The sequence below is a fragment of the Camelina sativa genome, chromosome 12, assembly GCF_000633955.1.
Source record: "Camelina sativa cultivar DH55 chromosome 12, Cs, whole genome shotgun sequence".
NCBI lineage: Eukaryota > Viridiplantae > Streptophyta > Magnoliopsida > Brassicales > Brassicaceae > Camelina > Camelina sativa.
The window spans coordinates 19213183-19234312 of NC_025696.1; the positions used below are offsets into that span (position 1 = coordinate 19213183).

General features: G+C 33.1%; 3 protein-coding genes across 4 annotated transcripts; all 3 read right to left on the reverse strand.

Moving 5' to 3' along the window:
- Window positions 10673-12283, reverse strand: LOC104732198 (AT-hook motif nuclear-localized protein 20-like). The gene has a single exon (XM_010451731.2). It carries the CDS (start codon window positions 11916-11918, stop codon window positions 11067-11069), a length of 852 nt encoding a protein of 283 aa, XP_010450033.1. The 5' UTR covers window positions 11919-12283; the 3' UTR covers window positions 10673-11066.
- On the reverse strand, window positions 18219-20153 carry LOC104732199 (bet1-like SNARE 1-2). Of its 2 annotated transcripts, XM_010451733.2 has the most exons (6): window positions 19970-20153; window positions 19639-19789; window positions 19077-19133; window positions 18927-18986; window positions 18744-18829; window positions 18219-18616 (listed from the first exon to the last, which is right to left on the reverse strand). In XM_010451733.2, exons 1-6 carry the CDS (start codon window positions 19996-19998, stop codon window positions 18592-18594), a joined length of 408 nt encoding a protein of 135 aa, XP_010450035.1. In that variant the 5' UTR covers window positions 19999-20153; the 3' UTR covers window positions 18219-18591. The 2 variants fall into 2 exon arrangements, with proteins under 2 accessions (XP_010450035.1, XP_010450034.1); XM_010451732.2 differs by lacking the exon at window positions 18744-18829.
- Window positions 20570-21130, reverse strand: LOC104732200 (uncharacterized protein At4g14450, chloroplastic-like). The gene has a single exon (XM_010451735.2). The coding sequence runs from the start codon at window positions 20999-21001 to the stop codon at window positions 20672-20674; it is 330 nt and encodes a 109-aa protein (XP_010450037.1). The 5' UTR covers window positions 21002-21130; the 3' UTR covers window positions 20570-20671.

Here is a 21130-nt window from a genome sequence, read left to right on the forward strand (position 1 = left end):
AAGGCCCGTTCTTTACCTGGTCAAATAAGAACCCTATTAACCCGATTGCTAAAAAGCTTGATAGAGTATTAGTCAATAACCTCTGGCTTACTCTTTACCCAGATAGTATTGTCTCGTTTCTAGCGCCTGACATATCTGATCACTCCCCTAGCCTTTTAAACCTTTTCGCCCCTCTCCCCTCAGCTGGAACCAAGCCATTTAAATTCTTCAACTTCTTAACCACTCACCCAAAGTTCCACTCAACGGTTGAATCTGCATGGAATCTGGCTGGAAGCTCATTTCCTCAGGAACCCTGTTTGTCAACATTGAGTGCCAAGCAAAAATCTTTAAAGAGTGACTTAAAAACACTTTCGAGAGAAAACTTTTCAGATATCCAAAATAGAGTGCGAGAGACTAACTGTTTGCTTCAATCTGTGCAGGTTCAAGCTCTAGCTAGCCCGTCACCTGCAATGGGAATTTCTTAGAACAGTTGAGGAGGCCTACTTCCGGCAACGGTCAAGGATCAACTGGTTGAAAGAAGGAGACTTAAATACTACTTACTTCCATCGAGTGATGCAGATTCGAAATGCGTTTAATGCTATCAGATCTTTTACATCCCTATCTGGCTCCACAATTGATGACCCTCTTGAGATGAGTCTGCTGGCAGTTAACCACTTCAAGTCTCTATTAGCCCCTGTTGTGCTTCGACCAGTTAATGCTCCTCCATCTTGGTTCCGGAACATTCTCTCTTACCGTTGCCCCTCTGCAGTAATTCAGGCAATGGTAAGGATCCCGAGTGAGGAAGAGATTAAGAAGGTAATGTTTAAGTTAAACGCAAATAAAGCACCAGGTCCGGATGGTTTTACCTCAGGGTTTTACAAGGCTTCGTGGGCATTGCTTGGGAAGGATGTCACCGTGAGTATCCTCAAATTCTTCAACACTACTTTCCTACCTTCTGCGGTCAACGCTACCATTTTAGCACTCATCCCCAAGTCTCCAGGCGCCTCTTTTGTCTCTGACTATCGCCCCATTTCTTGTTTGAACACTCTTTATAAAGTTGTTTCTAAGTTGCTTGTTGCTAGGTTGAAGCCTGTCCTCCCTGAACTGGTTCAAAAGAATCAAACTGCATTCTTAAAAGGCAGGTTATTAGTGGAGAATACCCTGCTAGCAGCTGAAATAGTGAATGGCTATCAGAAACAAAGCGGGCCTAAGAGAATAACTATCAAAGTAGACATTGCGAAGGCGTTTGACACAGTAAGGTGGGAATTCATTTTTAACTGCTTAAGGGGGATTGAGGTGCCAGAACTTTACCTCCGTTGGCTCAAAGCTTGTGTCTGCACACCTTCCTTCTCGGTTGGCTTCAATGGACACGTTCACGGTTACTTCAAGGGGTCAAGAGGTTTGCGCCAAGGGGACCCCCTTTCTCCTTACCTCTTTGTCCTGGCAATGAACTGTCTCTCTGTTTGTCTTGATAAAGCAGCTGAAGAAGGGAAAATACACTACCATCACCGCTGCGCAGAAATAAAGCTAACTCACCTATGCTTCGCTGATGACTTACTGATCTTCATTGATGGCTCTGCGTCTTCGCTGCAGAATGTCCTCCAAGTGCTCAAAGAGTTTGAAGAGGTCTCAGGGTTAGCGATCAGCCTTCCTAAAACTAATTTCTTTACCTCCGGACTGTCTCAGCCTGAAATAGACAACATAGCAGCCACCACGGGAATTAGTCATGGACAACTGCCAATTAGATACCTTGGACTCCCACTGTGCACAAAGAAACTTACACTGCTTGACTGTGCGCCTCTAATCCAGAAAGTAAAGGGTCGCCTTACTGCATGGTCAACGAAGTCTCTTTCATTTGCAGGAAGGCTTCAATTGCTAAACTCTGTCATCGCTGGAATCTCAAACTTTTGGTCTTCAGGGTTTGTCCTGCCAAAGAAATGTATAAAACAATTAAACTCCCTCTCAAGTGCATTTCTATGGAAAGGAACGGCAGAGGGGCATCACTCAGCTCGTGTAGCGTGGGATACAGTCACTCGAGTAAAGCAGGAGGGAGGCTTGGGACTTAGGGACTTGTTTATTTGGAACAAAGCTTGCATGGTAAAACTCATCTGGCTCCTATTCTTCAGATCTGGTTCAGTCTGGGTGGCATGGTTTCGAAGAGTAGTGCTGCTGAATGACTTGAGTTTGTTTTGGACTCGAAAGCCTTGCAGTCGTTTTTCCTGGTTAACAAATAAGCTGCTTAAGATTAGAGATGTAGCCTATCCATGGGTCAAGTCCAAACTGGGCAATGGAAAATCTTGTAAATTCTGGACTGATAATTGGTGCAAGTTAGGAAAAATGTAGTCATACCTTCAAGGAGACGGGCTGTATCAGATTGGCATTAGTCGCAACACTTGTCTTGCTGACCTTTGGAGGTGTGGATCTTGGCATCTTCCATCTGCAAGGTCGGAATCTCAGGTCAATGTCCATATCGAACTTTCAACAATCACATTAACAGAGGAAGAAGACTCTTACCAATGGTGGATTGATGATTGCTGTAAGTCTCGGCACAACACGGGTACCATCTACACTGCCCTACGGGGTGTTACCACTACTGTTCCCTGGCATAGCATCGTCTGGTTTTCAGGTGGGATCCCGAAGCATAACTTCCTTACTTGGCTGTTTGTATTGGATCGCTGTCCGACAAGAGATTGTCTACTGAGGTGGGGACTTCACGTAGACTCTCACTGCCTACTCTGTGCATCTATGCCTGAGTCGCGCGATCACATGTTCTACCAGTGTCAGTTCACATGGGCGATCTGGTCGGAGGTTGCTCGACGATGCAGTTTCGTACCCTACTCCTCCTGGACTCTGACGATTGACTCTCTCACAAGCTATAGAGGATCACGGGTGGCCAAGAAGCTTATTCTCATCGCTTGGCAGGCAGTCATATACACGATCTGGACAGAACGGAACCACCAATTTCATCGTAACTCTTTCAAATCTGCATATCTCCTCCTACGCCAAATCGACACCACTATCCGCAACAGAGCATTGAGCTTTCGAGCCAGTAATCAAGATCTCTCCCTATCTCTACTCCATCTTTGGTTTTCTACTGATACGTCTGTGGCAACTAGAGCATGAGGAACCCTAATCTCCTTTGCGATCTCTCCAAAGTTTCACTCTCTCTCCATGCGTTTCGTATGCCATTATTGAGTACCTGCAGGCGGTTTAAATTCTTCAACCATATTCCTGGTTTGATTCCAACCATCGGTTCGCTTCTAATTACTGGTTACTCTGGTTCAGTTATGTTTCCTACTGTATTGGGTTCAGTTTCGGGTTTTAGATCTATTGGGCTCCGTATTGGGCCTTGTAAAACTTTTATTTTTCTTTTCCTAGTTTAATTGAATGCCGTTTAACAAAAAAAAAAAAAAGAAAAAAACAAAAAAAAAACACCTTAACATAAGAATTGTTTTATAGAATTGAGCTGTAGGATAAAATTCTATATTTTTTAAGCATACATTATTCTATTAATATATATATATATATATGTAAATTTGTACGATAATTAATTTATGATATTAATCGGATGTCTAATTATCTTATCGAATTATTAATCAAAATTTTATAATAATTGCAATAAACTATGTATCTTTCACTGAATATAAAGTAAAAAATTAAACAGTGTATTAATGAAGTAAATACAAAACCATATAATATCTCATTTTTCATAATCATATCAATTATTTTATAAATCAAAACTTTATTAATTATCTGATTTTAAATTATTTTTAATCATTAGAATGTCTTTCAGAAATTACCCTACGGTTGTTCTAGATCTTGACCATTCATTTGATCGGTTCTTTATCAGAACTAGCTGTGATATTGCCCATTTGGATAAAAAAAATTTCAATGTGTGATTTGAAGTGTCAGAACTAGCTGTGATCTTGACAAATTTTCGCTCTAAGTGTGATTTGAAGTGTTAGAACTTTGCTCTAAAACTAAAACTAAGGCATCCACATCATTTAAAATGACATTAATAACTAAAACTAAATTACTCAATAAACTCCTTTTATTTTATATATGATCATAACAAAATAATAATAAAATATAACATACGAATATATAAAATTGCATAAATATTGGAGTAGTAAATATCAGAATATATTTTACCTCTGTTTTATTGTAATTTCGTTCTTTTTTTTTGCTTATATTTTGCTTACTCTTTGCTTTAAAAAAAAAATATTGGCAAGTTTTATATATGGGTAATTCTAGAACAACTATAAATGTATAATACAATTTTCAAACAAAATAAATTATCATAAATACATGATAAACATACAATACAATATGGCCTAATATTTTGGGCAATTCTCAAAATACATTACAATATGGGATTATATTTTGTTCCAAAAAAGATTTAAATGGAAATAAATTTAGTTGATAAAAATTAGATATGTGTAAGTAATATATAAAAAACTGTGAAAAAAAAAACTCTTTAGTAATATTAAAATCTATACTACTAGTCTACTACTAATACAAGAATATAATTAAGAGAATGAAATAGATTCAAAGACTGATTAAATTAGAACAAAGTAGTATTTCACTATAAAAATGGTTAGTAGGAGAAATATGGAAGTAATATTAATTTCATTTGTTTATTAAGTGGTCCGACTTTCATTAACTAGGTTTAGACGTTTAGTGGATGCAGGATGCCAATGTACACCACAGTTATTAAGAATGAAATTGCGGCTTTTGCAGCTTCCAAAGTGCATTACAACTTCAGTGAAAAATGGCAAATCTATTTACATGTCATCCTCGATTTTCTTTTTGGGTACAAAGAAAGATCTTTGTACAAAAGACCCAAGTGTTCAATTGTAATCTACATTCACATAATTAATCAGAAAATAAACTGTTTAACTAAAATCAAATTAAATAATAAAACATTTATTTACTTCATCCAAAGTTCAATGCATATCAAAATAGAAACATAAAATATGCATATTTATTCATATCTATATTACACATTTAGTTTAAGCATATGCCTATTTGTTTGTTTTTTTGCGTATCCTAAAACAATTTATTCCTAGGCATTTTCATCCTTTAATATATATACAAAAGAAAATTTGCACTATTATATATATACAAATATAAATACTTTAATTGATCTTGCGTCACAAAGTTAAAATAACAATATTTACATAGTATACATACACATGATATATATGAGGAACTTGTATACATAATTTGTACTGGTCTAGATAGATAAAACATACTCCAATAATTTGACAAAATATATATATAAACATAGTATACATACATATATTTATGTGTGTATGTCGTAAAACATATATATATATTTTGATTTGAATAGCTAGGCTTGGTACCTATATTTTTTTAGTTTCTCTGACGCATAATCATCTCGTAATTAACATGACCTTTTAATCTTAATTTTAGTTTATAGAGTCAATAATGAAGTGCTAAATCACTAGAAACTTATATTGGCGGCACTGAGTCAACAGAATATGCAACTCTTTTTCACTTGACAATTATAGTTAATGGAGTAAATTGGCCTGATTATGTAATTAATGCTGTCCCTAAGCTTTCCGATGATGATACAACAAAAACATAGAATAACATTGAACGAAAAAAAGGCCTTTCTCTCTCTCTTCTCTCTCTCAAATCCTTTAGAGAGAGAGAAGGTTGTTCTTCTTTTTTAGCCATCCGGTTTATATTTTCGGCGTCTGTCTGTCAGCTATCGCGACGATGGCTAGCTTTAGTTTCTTTCCGGCGTTGTCCGGTTTCTATCACGGTAACTTTGTTGCCGTTGATTGTTATACTTTCCGATTTAGTCGGGTATGGCATCTCCGGCTTCAGTAGCGGAGATTGTCGGCTATCCTTCCAGCAACTTCTGGTTCATTAAAAAGAGTTTGGCTGACTCTCCGTCCGACAGTTTCTGGTTCTTTCAACAGAAATTGACCGGCTCTCTGTTCGGCAGCTTTTGGTTTATTTAACAGAAGTTGGCCGGCTTACGTTACGGCTATACCGTTGCCGTGTTTTAGTTTTTGTTATTTCGGTGTGTCCAACTTTGGGTTTCTGATGTGGGCAAGGTGGTTATGGTGATATTTGGTATGAAGATAAAATAGAAAAGTCTAGAGAAAAAGAGGAAGCAGTGATTATGCATCTATGTAGGTCATGTCCGCCTGACTTCGGGTTTTCAATTTTAGCGATGGAGCTCTTCATCTGTTTAGAAATCAGATGTGATGCGGTGGTCTTTGATGCCGAGTTAAAGAAGAGACAGAAATATGGTGGAATTGAAGGCGTTGGGTTTTGCTTGGCGATTTGTTGGTAAAATTTTCCTCTAGATCTTATTTCAGATTAAGATTTCTTCACTGATTCATGATGAAGTCGAGATGTCTACGAATTGGATAAATGTTTTTCTCGGGTGAATTCATTTTGGTTTACTGATGGTCGGATATTTCTCCGACGTCAATTCCCGGCGGTCGGAATCTTCTTCCTGAGTGAATAATCCAAAGAGTCATCATTGAGTGAAGGATATGCTTACACGTGGCTTGAATGCAGTGTAGGGTGAACGTGTTTAATTACTCATGCTATCATCGTTTGATCTTATCTGTCCTCTGGGACACCTATGTTTAATAAGACCAGTTGTTTCTTTACTTTGGGCCAATAGTTTGTTAGTTGGGTCGTAATTTCTTAGTACTTGAAGTAGTCAGCAAAAGATCGAGCTTCTCGGTTACTAAGTCTCTGAAGGATGCAGCTTGATGTGTAAGAACCTCTCATAATCCAAGCATATGATGGAAGCTATAAGATCAACTATAGTCTCAGATTGGAAGTATGGTCTTATTGAGAGAGTTATGAGATCTCCTTGGTTCTTCATATTTTGCATCGGTTTGAATTAGTAGTTGATTATGCTGTTTCTACTGATGTAACTTACAGTTTACTGTTTTAATTCTCAGCAGTTTGGTTGTGTTTTAGTGGAGTTTTTTCTACTGCCCTGTAATATGTAACCCTCTGTTCTATATAATATGAAAATACTTGAAAAAAAAAAAAAAGCTTTCCGATGATGTGACCCCAGATGTTGTAACTTATACGATATAAATATTCAAAAATATTTAAATTGTATTAATAGAATAATTATATACGTCCCATTGGTTTGACAATTGACACGTGAATTCATGTGAAGATGGTCCTTGATGTTTTGTTTCGCCATTTCTAGGATCCGACTTGACGTGATACATATGGTATCTACAAAGGAACTATAAAAAAATTTATTAGTTTAATAACCAAAATTGTTAGATTGTCACTATTTTGGCTATGGCGGCAGTATTATTTGTTTAGTAGTATAGGAATAGTGGTTCGGATTGATAATACAAAACAATAGAGTTTTTTCAACTGAAAGAAAAATAATAAATAATACTATCTATACTAATATTTTTGCAGCAGTTTTTGCTTAAAAATATTTTTTGGAAAGTTTTTAGATTGAATGTTATTTAATGCTTATATTCATATCCAAACAAGTTTAGTTAACTTTCTTTACTATCCTTATAATCAAACACAATTAAAATATTTTAAATATCCATATATATAATGTTCTATAATTAATATAGATATTTAGAAGATTTATTCTGGATTAAAAAAAAAATTATTCACTTATCATCTTTTTTATTTTAAAATTTAAATGTAGTGAATCATCATATAATACAAAAATTTAATAAAAAGGTGTATTTTTTTTGCATATATTGTGATTTGAAATTTTTAAAACAAACATATATTACTCAATTATTATAAAAAGTGTTTGTTCAACAATCAACATACATATATAGTAAATTCACTGTATATAGTAAATTATAAATTTTAAGAAGTTTCTAATTTATAACTAATATATCTAAACTTAATACAAAGTTTAAAATTATAAATATTTAAACATATTAAATTTTCAAAATTACACAAACGAGTTATATTACATGACGGGTTATATGATATTACAAGATTGAATTAATAATACTACAAAATAAACTATCAGTAATATGATACTTCAATACGGGTTAAATCCTCATTTTAATGTTTTAACAACACCAAGATAAAATATGTCAAATAAACTGATTTAATTAAGATTGTAGTAAACAAAAATTATTGTGCAGTATACCACAATTTATATATTAAAAAATCACTAAAATAAACAAAAAAGTATATTAGCAAAATTAGTATTAAAATAGTACATTAACAAAAAAAAATAAAAAAAAACTTACTCCGCGGTGTACCACGGGTTATAATCTAGTAAGAATAGTTAAAAGAAAGCAAAAACATAAATCTAATCTTTGTAGTAATTTTTTCCAATATAAATACTCAATATCAATTTTATAACTAGTTTTAAAGAGCTGCACACTACAACCAAATAGTATATAATTATAGTGAAAATTAACGATAAAATGAATTAGTGATATAATGATACTTTAAAACTTATATCGAGGATAAATACGTATATAATGATACTTTTAAACTTTTTTCGAATAAAGATTTAAAGTTTGGTTGTAACAGGGTTTAGGTTCCTATAGTTCAGGAGGTTTAAGTTAATCTTATATGATGACTATCTTGTATAAATACCAAAACTTTGTGAATTATAAAGTCAAATATATTCTATATCTAATTCTACAATTCCCCAGAAACCAAATTTATTGGTATAGATGACATTATTTTCATCATTCCAAAACAGTTTGATGTCAAGACTAGTGTTGTTTTTTGTTGTTCAAACATCCATGTTATGATCTAAATATATAAGTCCTTTAGATTTAGAACATATATAGTAAGGTGAAATTTTTGCGTAAATTTATGATTTCCATATGAATTGTCCGATTATCCGATAACCTTTAGGTTAAATAAGATGGATTGAATTATAATGCTTTATATTACTTATTTTTGTGTGCCATCTCCTATGGTATATTTTGATTTATCATTATATTTATAAATTTATTGGGATTTTATCAAGAATTTTAAAAACTTTATCATTTTTTGGCTTTTCAAATTACACCAAAATAGTCATGAAAAACAATAACTTGCATGTATTCTCCAGATAAAAGTTGTCCAAGTTACTATGGGAAGAAGCAAAATCCTATTCGGATAGGTATTTGCATACTACGCCTCTGGTGGAGGATAGGGGAGCGTTTCCTCGATGTCAGATTGATGGTTCTTGGAAAGGGTCAGATGCTATGCAGGGTCTAGGATGGTGGTGTTGTAGTGATGATGATGCGACTCTCCTTTTGGGAGCACGGAGTCAGAGATGCGGTCCTACATCCTTACATGCAGAGCTACAAGCCTTGATTTGGGCTATGGAGTCACTCTTGGCGGCTGGAGTTGGATGTCAAAGCTTTGAGACAGACTGTGCAGAATTGGTGGCGATGGTGCAGACGCCTGACGATTGGCCATCTTTTTCGAACCTGTTAGAGGAGTTTCTTGTGCTCAGACCATGCTTTTCCTCGTTCTCCCTGATCAGGATCTCTAGAGAGCTCAATGTAAGGGCAGATTGTCTAGCCCGTTCTTCAAGATTGCTTTCCTCTGAAATTTCCTTTGTAAACTCTTTTCCTCCGGTTTGGGCAACCAATCTTGGAGTTATTTTTTAATTTGATTAATGTTTGGTTGAAAAAAAAAAAAAAAAAAGTTGTCCAAGTTTCACTAACTAATATGCAACATAAATGTAAAATTTTCTTAGTTATTCATTCATTATCTATTTCACATTAAATAATATATAAAAATTAACTACAGTCAAAACTAGTGAGAATTGGTAAAATTTTATAAATATCTTCTAAATATTATGTAAACTTTACAAATACTTGGACCGAGTCTCCAAATAGCTGTTATCATCAAGACATACTTTCTAAATCTTATTAAAATTAATAAATTTTCCAAGTTTAGTAATAAAGAGTATTTAAAAATAAAAACTCTAAAACCGTTTTTGTCAAAAATTCTCAATACTATATGATATAATTAATTTAATTTAATTTTTTACCCAAAAATATTTAATTTCTTTTTGTTTTAATTTATACATTAAAATCTTATACTATATCAAAACAAAGGGAGTCTTAACTATTAGAAGTTTATATATCAAGTTTTATTTGAAACAACATTCTAAAAATTGAAAATAATTACAATTTGTAATACAGTATATATCTAAGTGCATTAATTAACAACAATAAATCATATTTTGGTGATAACTTTTTCCTTTTTTGTTAAAGACTTTTAGGATCGTAGTCACAACATAAAAAATTTCATACATAGATATATTTGCGATTTTCAATAAATAAGTAAATATAAGTCTCCTCAAATCGTTCTCGCCAATAACGTCAACCATATTTTTTGGTTTATTCATGATTTTAGCTTCCCTCATGTTTTGTGCCATTAATTCTTTGTTGGACTATATAAACTGTATTAATTATAATACACATAGAGAGTATATCCTTTTAGTTAGTCAACAAAATTCTTAATAACCTCTCTCATTATTTAGTTTGTAAAGTCATCATACTAAACAATCTCCCAGCTGTAGCATCATTACCCAAAGATTAAAACGACAACAATGGACCTCTAGTAATAATCACTAATGGTGTGCGAGTGCAACCTTATAAATAAACTCACGCACGAATCAGAACTAATATAATATCGAAACGCACATATAAGCAATGCTCTCGATGTTCCTTGATCGTTTGAACCAGCAATAATATATATTAACTTATGACTTTTGTACCAATCAAATGTAAAGTATCTAAAGATCACAACGGCAAATATATTGTAGTTAAATACTACTAAAAAAAAAAAAAAAAANGACAAATTAACATTCTAATATACAATACAAAATGTTTATTCATTTCGTGGAAGAATACTGAAAATACAAAAGTCCTCGATCTCGTCTCTTTGTACCTTCCAAGCTCTATATTTCAATTCTCCATTCAGAACAAACAAAGCTTTGATAGTACTTATTATTTTTTCCAACAAGCAAAGCTTTGTAATAGACAAATTAATAACCTCAAATCACTTATATATATTCATCTATATGTTTATTTATATTTATATAGAATATTTAGAAATGGCTCACTGAGTCAGTATGGTGGTCGCGCGTGGACCCATGTATATGGTTCGTGCCCTAACTGACCAGCCCCATTTGGAATCAGATGCGGCGGCATATTGTAGCCTGGCCCTGACCCGGCCATCACAGATGGATCAGGCAGGCTATTACCGATTCCGGGCGGCGAGTCACCACCTCCATGAATCGGTCTTGAGCCTCCACCGTCTTCCTCTTCTTCCATGGGCAATCTCTCATAAGTAGCGTTGGAGAAAGTAGCAGCTATCACCATGACCGACCCTATGGCAAGGAGCGGCCCCACGACGCTACCCCCAACGACTTGACCCTGGACCCCGGCTAAGTAAACCGTTAAACCGGTTGACCCGGGTGGGGAAGGTCCAGGGAGGAAAGCACCGGTTAAGGATAAGATCTCAAACCTGCCTTGGAGAGAGACTACACCTCCTGGTGTGGAAGCTTGACGGAGGGTGACGTTAGCGACTGAGCCTGTGCCGCTGAGAACACAAACGCCGCGTTGTCTGCGTCTGGAGAAGTGAGCGATTGTGTCAGCAACGTCGCTGCCGTCGGAGATCTCCAGGACATGGCTACGGAGTGCGTTGGGACTGTCTCTTGTCACAAAGATTGGAGCTTTAGGTTTGTTCTTAGATCCTGGTGGTCTTCCTCTTGGTCTACGGTTGACCACCTCAACTGCTCCTTCCCTAGGGTCGTCTTCTTCATCTTGGTCGTTATCTTGGCTCTGATTCATGGGTATTCCAAGATCTCCTTTGCTAAGAAGACTTTGGTGATGATGGTTTTGGTGGTGGCCGGAGGAGGCTGAGTGGTCCACCATACCGGCTAAACCACTCTGGTTCGTCCACCAAGGGTTTGACATAATTGCTTTCCCAAAATTTGGAAATCTACTAAAAGAAAGAAGAAGGAATTGTTAACCTGATGATTTTGCCTGGAAGGTCTTTAGGGTTCCAACTTTACAAGGTCAAAAGGTGTATGTAGCTCTTTCTTGAAATTTTTTATTTCATTTTGATTTCTCTAATTTCATATGTATTTTGGAGTTGTTGATGATAAATAAAGAAGAAAAGGCTAGGTAAGAGAATTAGATGCAATTTTGGAATGGAACTGGAATCAAAGCAAAGGCTATTGAGACTTTGATTTTCTTTCCAAGAATCAAAATCTCTCAGAGAGAGAGAGAGAGAGAGAGTGAGAGAAAGAGAGAGAGGGAGAGATAAAGTGGGCAATAATTAATTTCCACAAGAGTTAGTAGTATTATTTATATAGGGTTTATATAGAACCCAATAACGCAATACTATGTGTAAATGACTGGACCCATTTATGAGTCTATTTTAAACCAACAGTGTAATTGGATACTGATTATGCCAAAGTCGTACGCTCCAAAAGATCATATATAAACGGCATAACGTATTCGTATTTAGTGAACTCTTCTTATCATTTTCAACCAGAGCTTAGCTTGCAGATAGAAATATTAGTATACACACATATTACTGAAAGGTTGCCTACACAACACAAGTCTTGGGTTTCCTTCCTTTTTGTAGTAATCACATATATGGTGCAATATTTTAGGAGACCAAGCGAGTAAGAGAGTAATAGAGTAAGAGACAGTATAAACAATTGTATAAGCTAGACAAAAAAAAAAAGGAAATGGGGAACAAGACCAAAATGTTGTTCGTTTTTTTTTTTTTTTTTCAAATGTTTGGAAAGAGATGAATGTATTGTGTTCGAGTGTTGTGGCATCGGGAACTAGGATCATTTTCTTCTTCAATTTGAGAGTAGTGTATATATACATGTTGTGGCATTGTTTTGCAGCTTCACATACCAAAAATGTAGTTATCTTTTAATAAATCGAGAAATAAATTAAAATGTAATTAATAGATTAGCTTTGGAAATTAGGGTTGAGTGGGGCATAGTGCGCGTGAGCATTGGGGTGGTGGGGAGCACGTCATTTTCCCTTGCCCAGACGTCTCCACTCTCGACAACTCTCACCCTATTTCTATAATAAGATATGACTGATATTAAATACGTTTGAATAATTAATCCAATTAACTAACTTCTAATGTAATTTACCCAAAAAGTAACACTTCAATCTAATATAAGTACTGTGTACACACACTTGATATATTTTGTGTTTTGGCATAAGTGGCTAATGGTTAAACAAATCACTTAGAACTTAGTTTGATAATGATTGCATTAACGAGTTTGTATACAAAACCAAAGAGAGTTTTTTTTTTTTTTCCACAAAAAATCAAAGAGAGTTATCCTACCCTTTCATATTAGATATCATTTTATTATTTGTTTCAGAATAAATGTCAAGTTATTTGCTATGCAAATTTTATTATTTTCTATTTTTTATCTCTACAAAATCAATAAAATTAATATAATGTATTACTAAGAGGTTTTAAGATTTTTAATATATATATGAAAAACTCTTAAACAACACTTATAATGAAACATAATCACTAATATCACAATACTACTATATTTTTTTATAAGCAGATGATCTCGGATCAAAGTACTAACTATTAAACCATAATCCATGAACTCTATAAAAATATGAATTTCGTTTGTCTAACCGCATATTTTAAAAGATGTGAGATCTCTGACATATGGTCAGATCGAGCATGTACTTTAGAGTGTATACAAATACATATATTAAATATAATGTTTAGCTTATATACGTATGTGGGCAGGTTTAATAAACGAGTTGATGTTCTTGAGTTTCTTGTCTATCTTTTTCCATCAACCGTAGTGAAGAGGTATTTATATAGGGCAAATACATGACCCAGGTCATGGAACCGCCAAATAGCTTCTAATAGGTATCATTTTTGCAGTTTTGCTAAGAGCTTCAAATATACATACATGTCATAGCAGGCGTGCTCCGATGTATGTATCAGTTTAGTCGGTTCCTAGCTAGTGGAAATTTAACTAATTAAGAAGATAATTTGTGAGTCGATAGAGGACGTAGAGCTCGAATGGAGATAATTACATCCATCAGTGTTTGTTCAAGAAAGCAAGTCACTTTCTTAGAAATGATTTCGATTGTACGTTGTACATGTGTTGCGATATGATTGGTGATTTACTCCCAACAAAACCTTACACAACCGTGTAGCTCACCATTTTTGTTCTTCAACAAGTATATTCTTTTCTATTTTTAACATCAATCGAATTATATTAATGGAATGAAATCCTCGTTTTCAGAAATGTGAAATACAAGATTGAATGTAAAAATGAGATACAAACAAATTAGGGTTAATTAAATAAATACCAGAATTCTAAAAGTTATTTAAAAGAATAGCACAACAACTTCTTTTAATAGGAAAATACTATGGGATCCACGTTTTTTTGAGTAAAAAGATAAAATCATCCTTTTCTTATTTTAGTGTAACGTAGAAAGAATGAAAGATTAGGTGAAATTTTTTAAATAGCATGTAATATTTATATCTTATATAAATTTTTAAAAATAGCATGTAATATTATATTTTACATCTCATTTATGAACTCAAACCAACATATAATTTCGTTCTAATTGTAAAATCTAAACCTTAACCATCTCATTTGTGAACCCAAACCGACATATAATTTCGTTTTAATTGTAAAATCTAAATTCTAACCATCTCATTTGTGAACCCAAACCGATATATAATTTCGTTCTAATTGTATAATCTAAACCCTAACCATCTAATTTGTAAACCCAAACCGACATATAGTTTCGTTCTAATTGTTAAATCTAAACACTAACCATCTTATTTGTGAACCCAAACCGACATATAATTTCATTCTAATTGTAAAATCTAAATCATAACCATCTTATTTGTGAACCCAAACCGACATCTAATTTCGTTCTAATTGTAAAATCTAAACCCTAACAATCTCATTTGTGAACCCAAACCGACATATAATTTCGTTCTAATTGTAAAATTTAAACACTAACCATTTCATTTGATTTCATTTATGAACCTAAACTGACATATAATTTCGTTCAAAAAACAAAAACGATATGATATTTAAACAAATAACATGTAATATATGTAATGGGTATGAGTAATTGTATATGAAGAGAGAGAATTGAGCCCTATGATAATTTGTTAAATACTTTTCATTTTTGTGGTATCTAGTGCATATACTCAACAAATCATTTCTATGAATAGGTTCTTTAGCCAAAGGAACGGCTGCTTTATTTGCTTATTTTGGTGTCATGTAAAAGTGGATGGAATGAAACTTTCTCTTCCAATAGTTGATTTCACGGATCTAATTGTAAAGAGTGGAGACGAAGTTCTTACTGTTGCCATTTAATGGAATTGAATAAGTATATTCATATTTTAATATAACACGTTATTTTTAATCTGTACATTTTTCCGTGTGAATCCAAACATTTGTTTATAATATACTGTTGAATATATGTAGCAGAACATGTGTTGATTTATTTTATTGTATTTACTTTAAGATCACATTCACATACAATAACATGGTACTCAACATATATTCTCTCTATTCTTAAAAATGTTTTTCTGAGTTTTTAACACATATTTAAAAGTAACTATACTTACTTTTTAAATCAGTTTATCTTATTTTATTGATTTAATGTTTCAATTGTTTCTAATAATTTTATCAACACTAGATTATTCACTTCACTATTACTCTTAAGAGCCGATATAAAGTAAGCTATGTCTTAATTTTTAAAGAAAACTATGTTACTCAAACAATTCTTTATCTCGTAAAGAGAAATACATTAATTTAGAGTGTAAAAGATCGTAAAACGAAAAAAAAAAAACCCAAAAAATTATCTAAGAATAGAGAATGCATAAGAATGTAAAAAATATATATATCAAAAAGTTAACACAATTTTAGGTGTAGACACAAAATTTGATAAGACAACACAATTTTAATAGTTATTGATTTTTGTATATTTTTTGCCTAAACCTAAAATTATATTTTGCTCCCTCCGTTTATATATGAGCGTCGTTTGAAGTTTTGACCAAATAAGAAAACAAATACATTTTCTGTATTACCATTTATTTAGGGAGATTTGCTACAATAACCTACAAGGCTACAACTAAAATAATCTATCAAGATTTTAAAATATTTGTATAGCATATTTTTTCTATATTACCCTTGTATATATTACTCATTTTTCTTCTTAACTACAGAAATATTGTAAAAATCACAAATACAATACTAAATATTCAAAAAATTATTTAAAAACAAAATTTTGAAAAGGAAATAATTGAAAAACGAAAATTAATAAAGGAAATCATTTAATAAGGGAATCAAATGATTATAACCATGTCCCAAGCTTTCTTAACTCTGCTCTGTATTGTGATTACATTTAAATTTCAATAAAGTTTTAAGTGTTAAAAAAAAAAGGGAATCAAATGAAAAAGGAAATATTTTTTAAAAGAAAAATTTTCAAAAATTTTTGGTAATTTTTTTTGTAGACTTCAAAAATACAATTTAACAGACTTATAGGTCTGCATAGTTCTATAAACTTTGGTTAAGTCTTCGCATTTTTGGTAGACTTCAAAAATATATTAAGCAGACTTATAGTTAGTCTGCGGAAATTCATATACTTCGATAGAGTCTTCACATTTTTGGTAGACTTCAAAAATATATTAAGCAGACTTATAGTTAGTCTGCGGAAATTCATATACTTCGATAGAGTCTTCACATTTTTGGTAGACTTCAAAAATATATTAAGCAGACTTATAGCTAGTCTACGGAGTAATCTAGACTTTAGTTAAGTCTTCGCATTTTTAGTAGACTTCAAAAATATATTAAGTAAACTTATAGCTAATCTGCGGAGTAAATCTAGACTTTTGTTAAATCTTCGTATTTTTGGTAGACTTAAAAAATATATTATATAGACTTAAAGCTAATATGCGAAGTAAATCTAAACTTTTGTTAAGTCTTCATATTTTAGGTAGACTTCAAAAATATATTAAGTAGACCTATAGCTAATCTGTGGAGTAAATCTAGACTTTTGTTAAGTCTTCGTATTTTCGGTAGACTTCAATAATATATTAAGCAGACTTATAGATAATCTACGAAGTTCTATAGACTTTTGGTTAAATCTTCGTATTTTTGGTAGACTTTAAAATTATATTAAGCAGACTTATAGATAGTCTGCGGAGTAATCTAGACTTTAATTAAGTCTTCGCATTTTCAGTAGACTTCAAAAATATATTAAGTAAACTTATAGCTAATCTGCAGAGTAAATCTAGACTTTTGTTAAGTCTTCATATTTTTGGTAGACTTCAAAAATATAATTCAGCCCAGAAATTCAATAAACTTGAACAACTAAAACTAATCAAAAAGAAAAAGACGTAAGAGATCTTATATTGAGGAGAATGAAAAAAGTTGATTCAAGGTTAATTTTATTATATTAGGTTTTAAACAATTAATATATTTCCATAAATATTTAGATATTGGAATTTAATTTTAATAATTTTATGAACCATATATATTTGTCATTTAAAAAAAAAGGCAAAAGACATTTTTGGTATCATGAAAATTATTACACCAAAAGTGAGTTAGTCTAACAATAAAAATAAAAAGAGGTTAGTCTGGCTAATCATTAAAAAAAGTGAATTACCATGGGTTACCATGGGTAATTCTCTCTTTATTAATATACTTTACAAATTTTCTGTTTAACCATATTGGTCATTTGACTAAACTAATCGTTTCAAGAATATTATTAAACATAGCAACTTATTATTCACTCTCATATAGCAATTACTTATCAATCATTCTCTTATTCAATAGTTGAGACTGTAAATCTGTAATCTACATAAATGAAATGTTACGATGATTTGACTGAGAAACCGAACCATTGGAAATGTATATGTCAACTTGTTAAAAAAAAAAAAAAACACTTGGCTATAACAAAACCAAAAATATACTTGTCGATTATTGTCAACTTGTTACCTAAAGTGGAAAAAATCAAGCTCTTCGGCATAGTGTCCTCACTGTCTTGTCAACTTGTCCATATTATTATTACTAGTCGTCCAAAAATTTTAACTCTTTTTCTCATGTACACGACGATATTTGCGCCTGAAAATTTTGAAAATTGGTCTGAAACACAAAAGGCCTAGTCAAGTCATCTGTTTGTTTCTATTACAAGTGAAGTGCTATATAAACTTTTTTCACATAAACCTAATAATTAAGCTTATCAATCAATTAAGCTTTTTTATAGACAAAATTGCTAACACGATCCAAGACCTTGTTTGTTTGCGATCAAATAGTTGACAAATCATAAAGAAGCTTTTGCTACATTACACATGAAATGACATGAGATGATTTTGCATCAGACAAAACAAGTCTCTATCTAACATTTTTTTCTTTTTCTTTCGGTTAGTTCAGTAGTCTCTTCACAATCTCTTTCTTTGTCTTGTTCAATATGGGTCCCTTGACTTTGGTTCACTGTGTCTGCATCATTCATTCATCAGGAGAAACCCAAAAAAAGGAAGTGTAAATTATTCTGGATTCCCAGACCAAACAAGTATTCTCATGTAACACTGCCTTTTTCTTGCATCCAAATTTCACCCTTTGATATAGTTTAATAGCCTGCAACATCCAAATGATTGTCAAGCCATTAGCATAATATAAGAATTCTGTGTTAAGAGTCAAAGAACAGAGACTTGAACCAGAAAGTATAAAAGTAACTGTCACAAGTCAAAGAAGTGCACTTTACCTAATAAGGTAATACATGATCAAGAAAAGGAGTACAAAATACGCAATGAGTTTGCAACTTTTTCGATTAGACTTCTTCTCAAAGACCTGACGTGTTAAAATCGATCCTTATTCAGGTATAAAAGTTTGATATTAACAAAACAAATAGGGAGATGCATGAAAGGTACGGTATCTATTTACATACCAACTTGAAACGGTTGATAGTTCCTGACATAACTCCCCTTGCGGAGTCCATTTTGTTCCCCTAGAAAAATGACAACAAAATAACTTATCAACAAAGTATGTGACATAGATGTACAAATTGAAACAATAAGGAAAACAAACTTCAGCGTACCACTTTGTCAAGCAAGCGGTTATGACTCTCAACTTCTTCATGTATGTCTCCAGTCACCTGATAAGATATTATTACCAACGTAAAAATCTCAGCCAAGCTAAATCCGACAAGAGTAGAAAGAACATAACATCTAAAATGAAAAACAAAAAGGCATTTGCTTTTTTTTTTTTATTAAAAAGCATTGGATCATAGCTCAATGCTCGTCGCCTCCAAAAGATTCAATCAGGGTCTGTGCAAAGATATTGTCACAAAATTCAATTAGCCTCTATACGTACTATAAAGATATTTGTTGCCCCAACTTACATCTCAAGCAAGCTAGATCTCACAAGACTAGGAAGAGAATAATAACATTAAAAAGACATTTTGATACTTAGCAATGGTTTAAGGGAATGTTCTCAATCAAGATAAAGGTTAATCCAAACAAGTCAGATCAGTGCAACCAGCAAAATACACAATCAAGAAAATCAAATAAGCGTTGTTAAACCTAATGTTCATACTTTGTAATGATCATTGTTGACTTATTAAGTTGTAGAGATGAAAAGAAGGAAAGAAAGAAACATACTCTCTTAAGAAACGAAACTCTGTCCTGAAGATTCTCCAAAGCTTCATCGTTGTCACGTTCGTCATGAGGATACGAAGACGAAGCTCTCAATCTACCTTCTTCAAGTCCATCAAGACCATCAAAGAGTGACGATCTCGCAGCACGGTTCTCCCTGCAAAATAACCAGATCCATTTTTCTCAAATCAATATCTAGAGAACTGTAATTCGAAGTCTATTATCAAATTTCGAAAATTCAATTTCAGAAACGAAGGAATCTGAAGATTTTTGAAGAGATCTGAACAAAATTCAAAGGATGAAGAGGAAGAAGAGATCAATAGATCAAAAATCAAACCTTCGGTAGTTCATATCTCGAACCATCATTTGATTCGTCTTCGCTTCTACTCTCTTACGAAGAACTCATCATCACAGAGGAATCAGAGCAATGCGTCGAGATTCTCGATTTTGATCCAATTCCAATAAACTTTTAAGGTTTTCTGTTTGCGAGAAACGTACGAAAGTTCATACTGTTACAAGTTCCTAGAAGAAGAGACAAAGTGAGAGCTTATTGGGCCTAGATTAGGCCTAATTCGGCCCAATATGTCTAATTATCGAGTAGCTTTCTTATCTCGATTTGATGTAGACTAAAATTCTTTTTAAAGAAATTGATGGTCCAGTCCAAGGTTAACGTGTTTTAGGAACTTAGGATAAACACAACACATGAACTCGTTTAATCAGAAGATATAATAATAATATATATTAAACAATAATAATAATATTAAAACGACGGTACACATTTATTATAAAATTATCTGTAACGAGTTCTCTCTCTTGACTAGTAGTTAGTGTCGTTAAAAACAAAATAATTGTGCTAAATCTATTGTAACTTCATTTATTCTTTTAGTTCTTTGTGTAACTTAAAAAAAAAAAAAAAAAAAAAAAAAAAGGAGAAAACTGTGTCTGTGAGCTGTTAGATTTTTACAAAACGTGTAAAAATAGTTGAGACGCGTGTTGTTGTTATATTACACGAACAAGCTTCACATGTTGTTGCTATCCGCTAAACAGAGATGAACGGTAGGACAAACGTCGTCGGCTCGTAGGAGACTGGCGAAGCTGGATGTTTCCATTTCTTGAAAACCGGCGTCTTCTTCACCTCCTCTTCCCCCTGTTTCTCAGTCTTGTTCTGCGGCGGAGGAGGAACATGCGACTGGTCGTTGAAGGACGATGTTGGGGAAGGAGCAACCGGAGAGAGGAGAGGGATGACCACGTTCCAGTTACTAAACGACGCTGGTTTGATCATTAAAGACGGACCTCGTCTTTGTAGCTGGCTACGTTGCTGCTCGTTTCCAGTGGTGCAACTGGTTGTTCTTTGCATCTTGGACGCCATGAAGCTTAGATTTGTGAACTTTGTTAGTAATTGAGTTTTTCTTTCTTTCTTTTTTGGTAGGAAGTGATTGAGTACTTTTTGTATCTGAACACAAATTATTTTGTTGATGTTGGTGTGTGATATCTGATG

Coding starts and splice junctions, on each gene's coding strand:
- LOC104732198 (XM_010451731.2), bottom strand. CDS start 11,918: ATGTCAAACCCTTGGTGGACGAACCAGAGTGGTTTAGCCGGTATGGTG.
- LOC104732199 (XM_010451732.2), bottom strand. CDS start 19,998: ATGATGGTTCGAGATATGAACTACCGAAG. Junction 19,790..19,969: donor CGAGATATGAACTACCGAAG/GTTTGATTTTTG, acceptor GTTATTTTGCAG/GGAGAACCGTGCTGCGAGAT. Junction 18,617..18,926: donor CTATCAACCGTTTCAAGTTG/GTATGTAAATAG, acceptor TGGATGTTGCAG/GCTATTAAACTATATCAAAG.
- LOC104732200 (XM_010451735.2), bottom strand. CDS start 21,001: ATGGCGTCCAAGATGCAAAGAACAACCAGTTGCACCACTGGAAACGAG.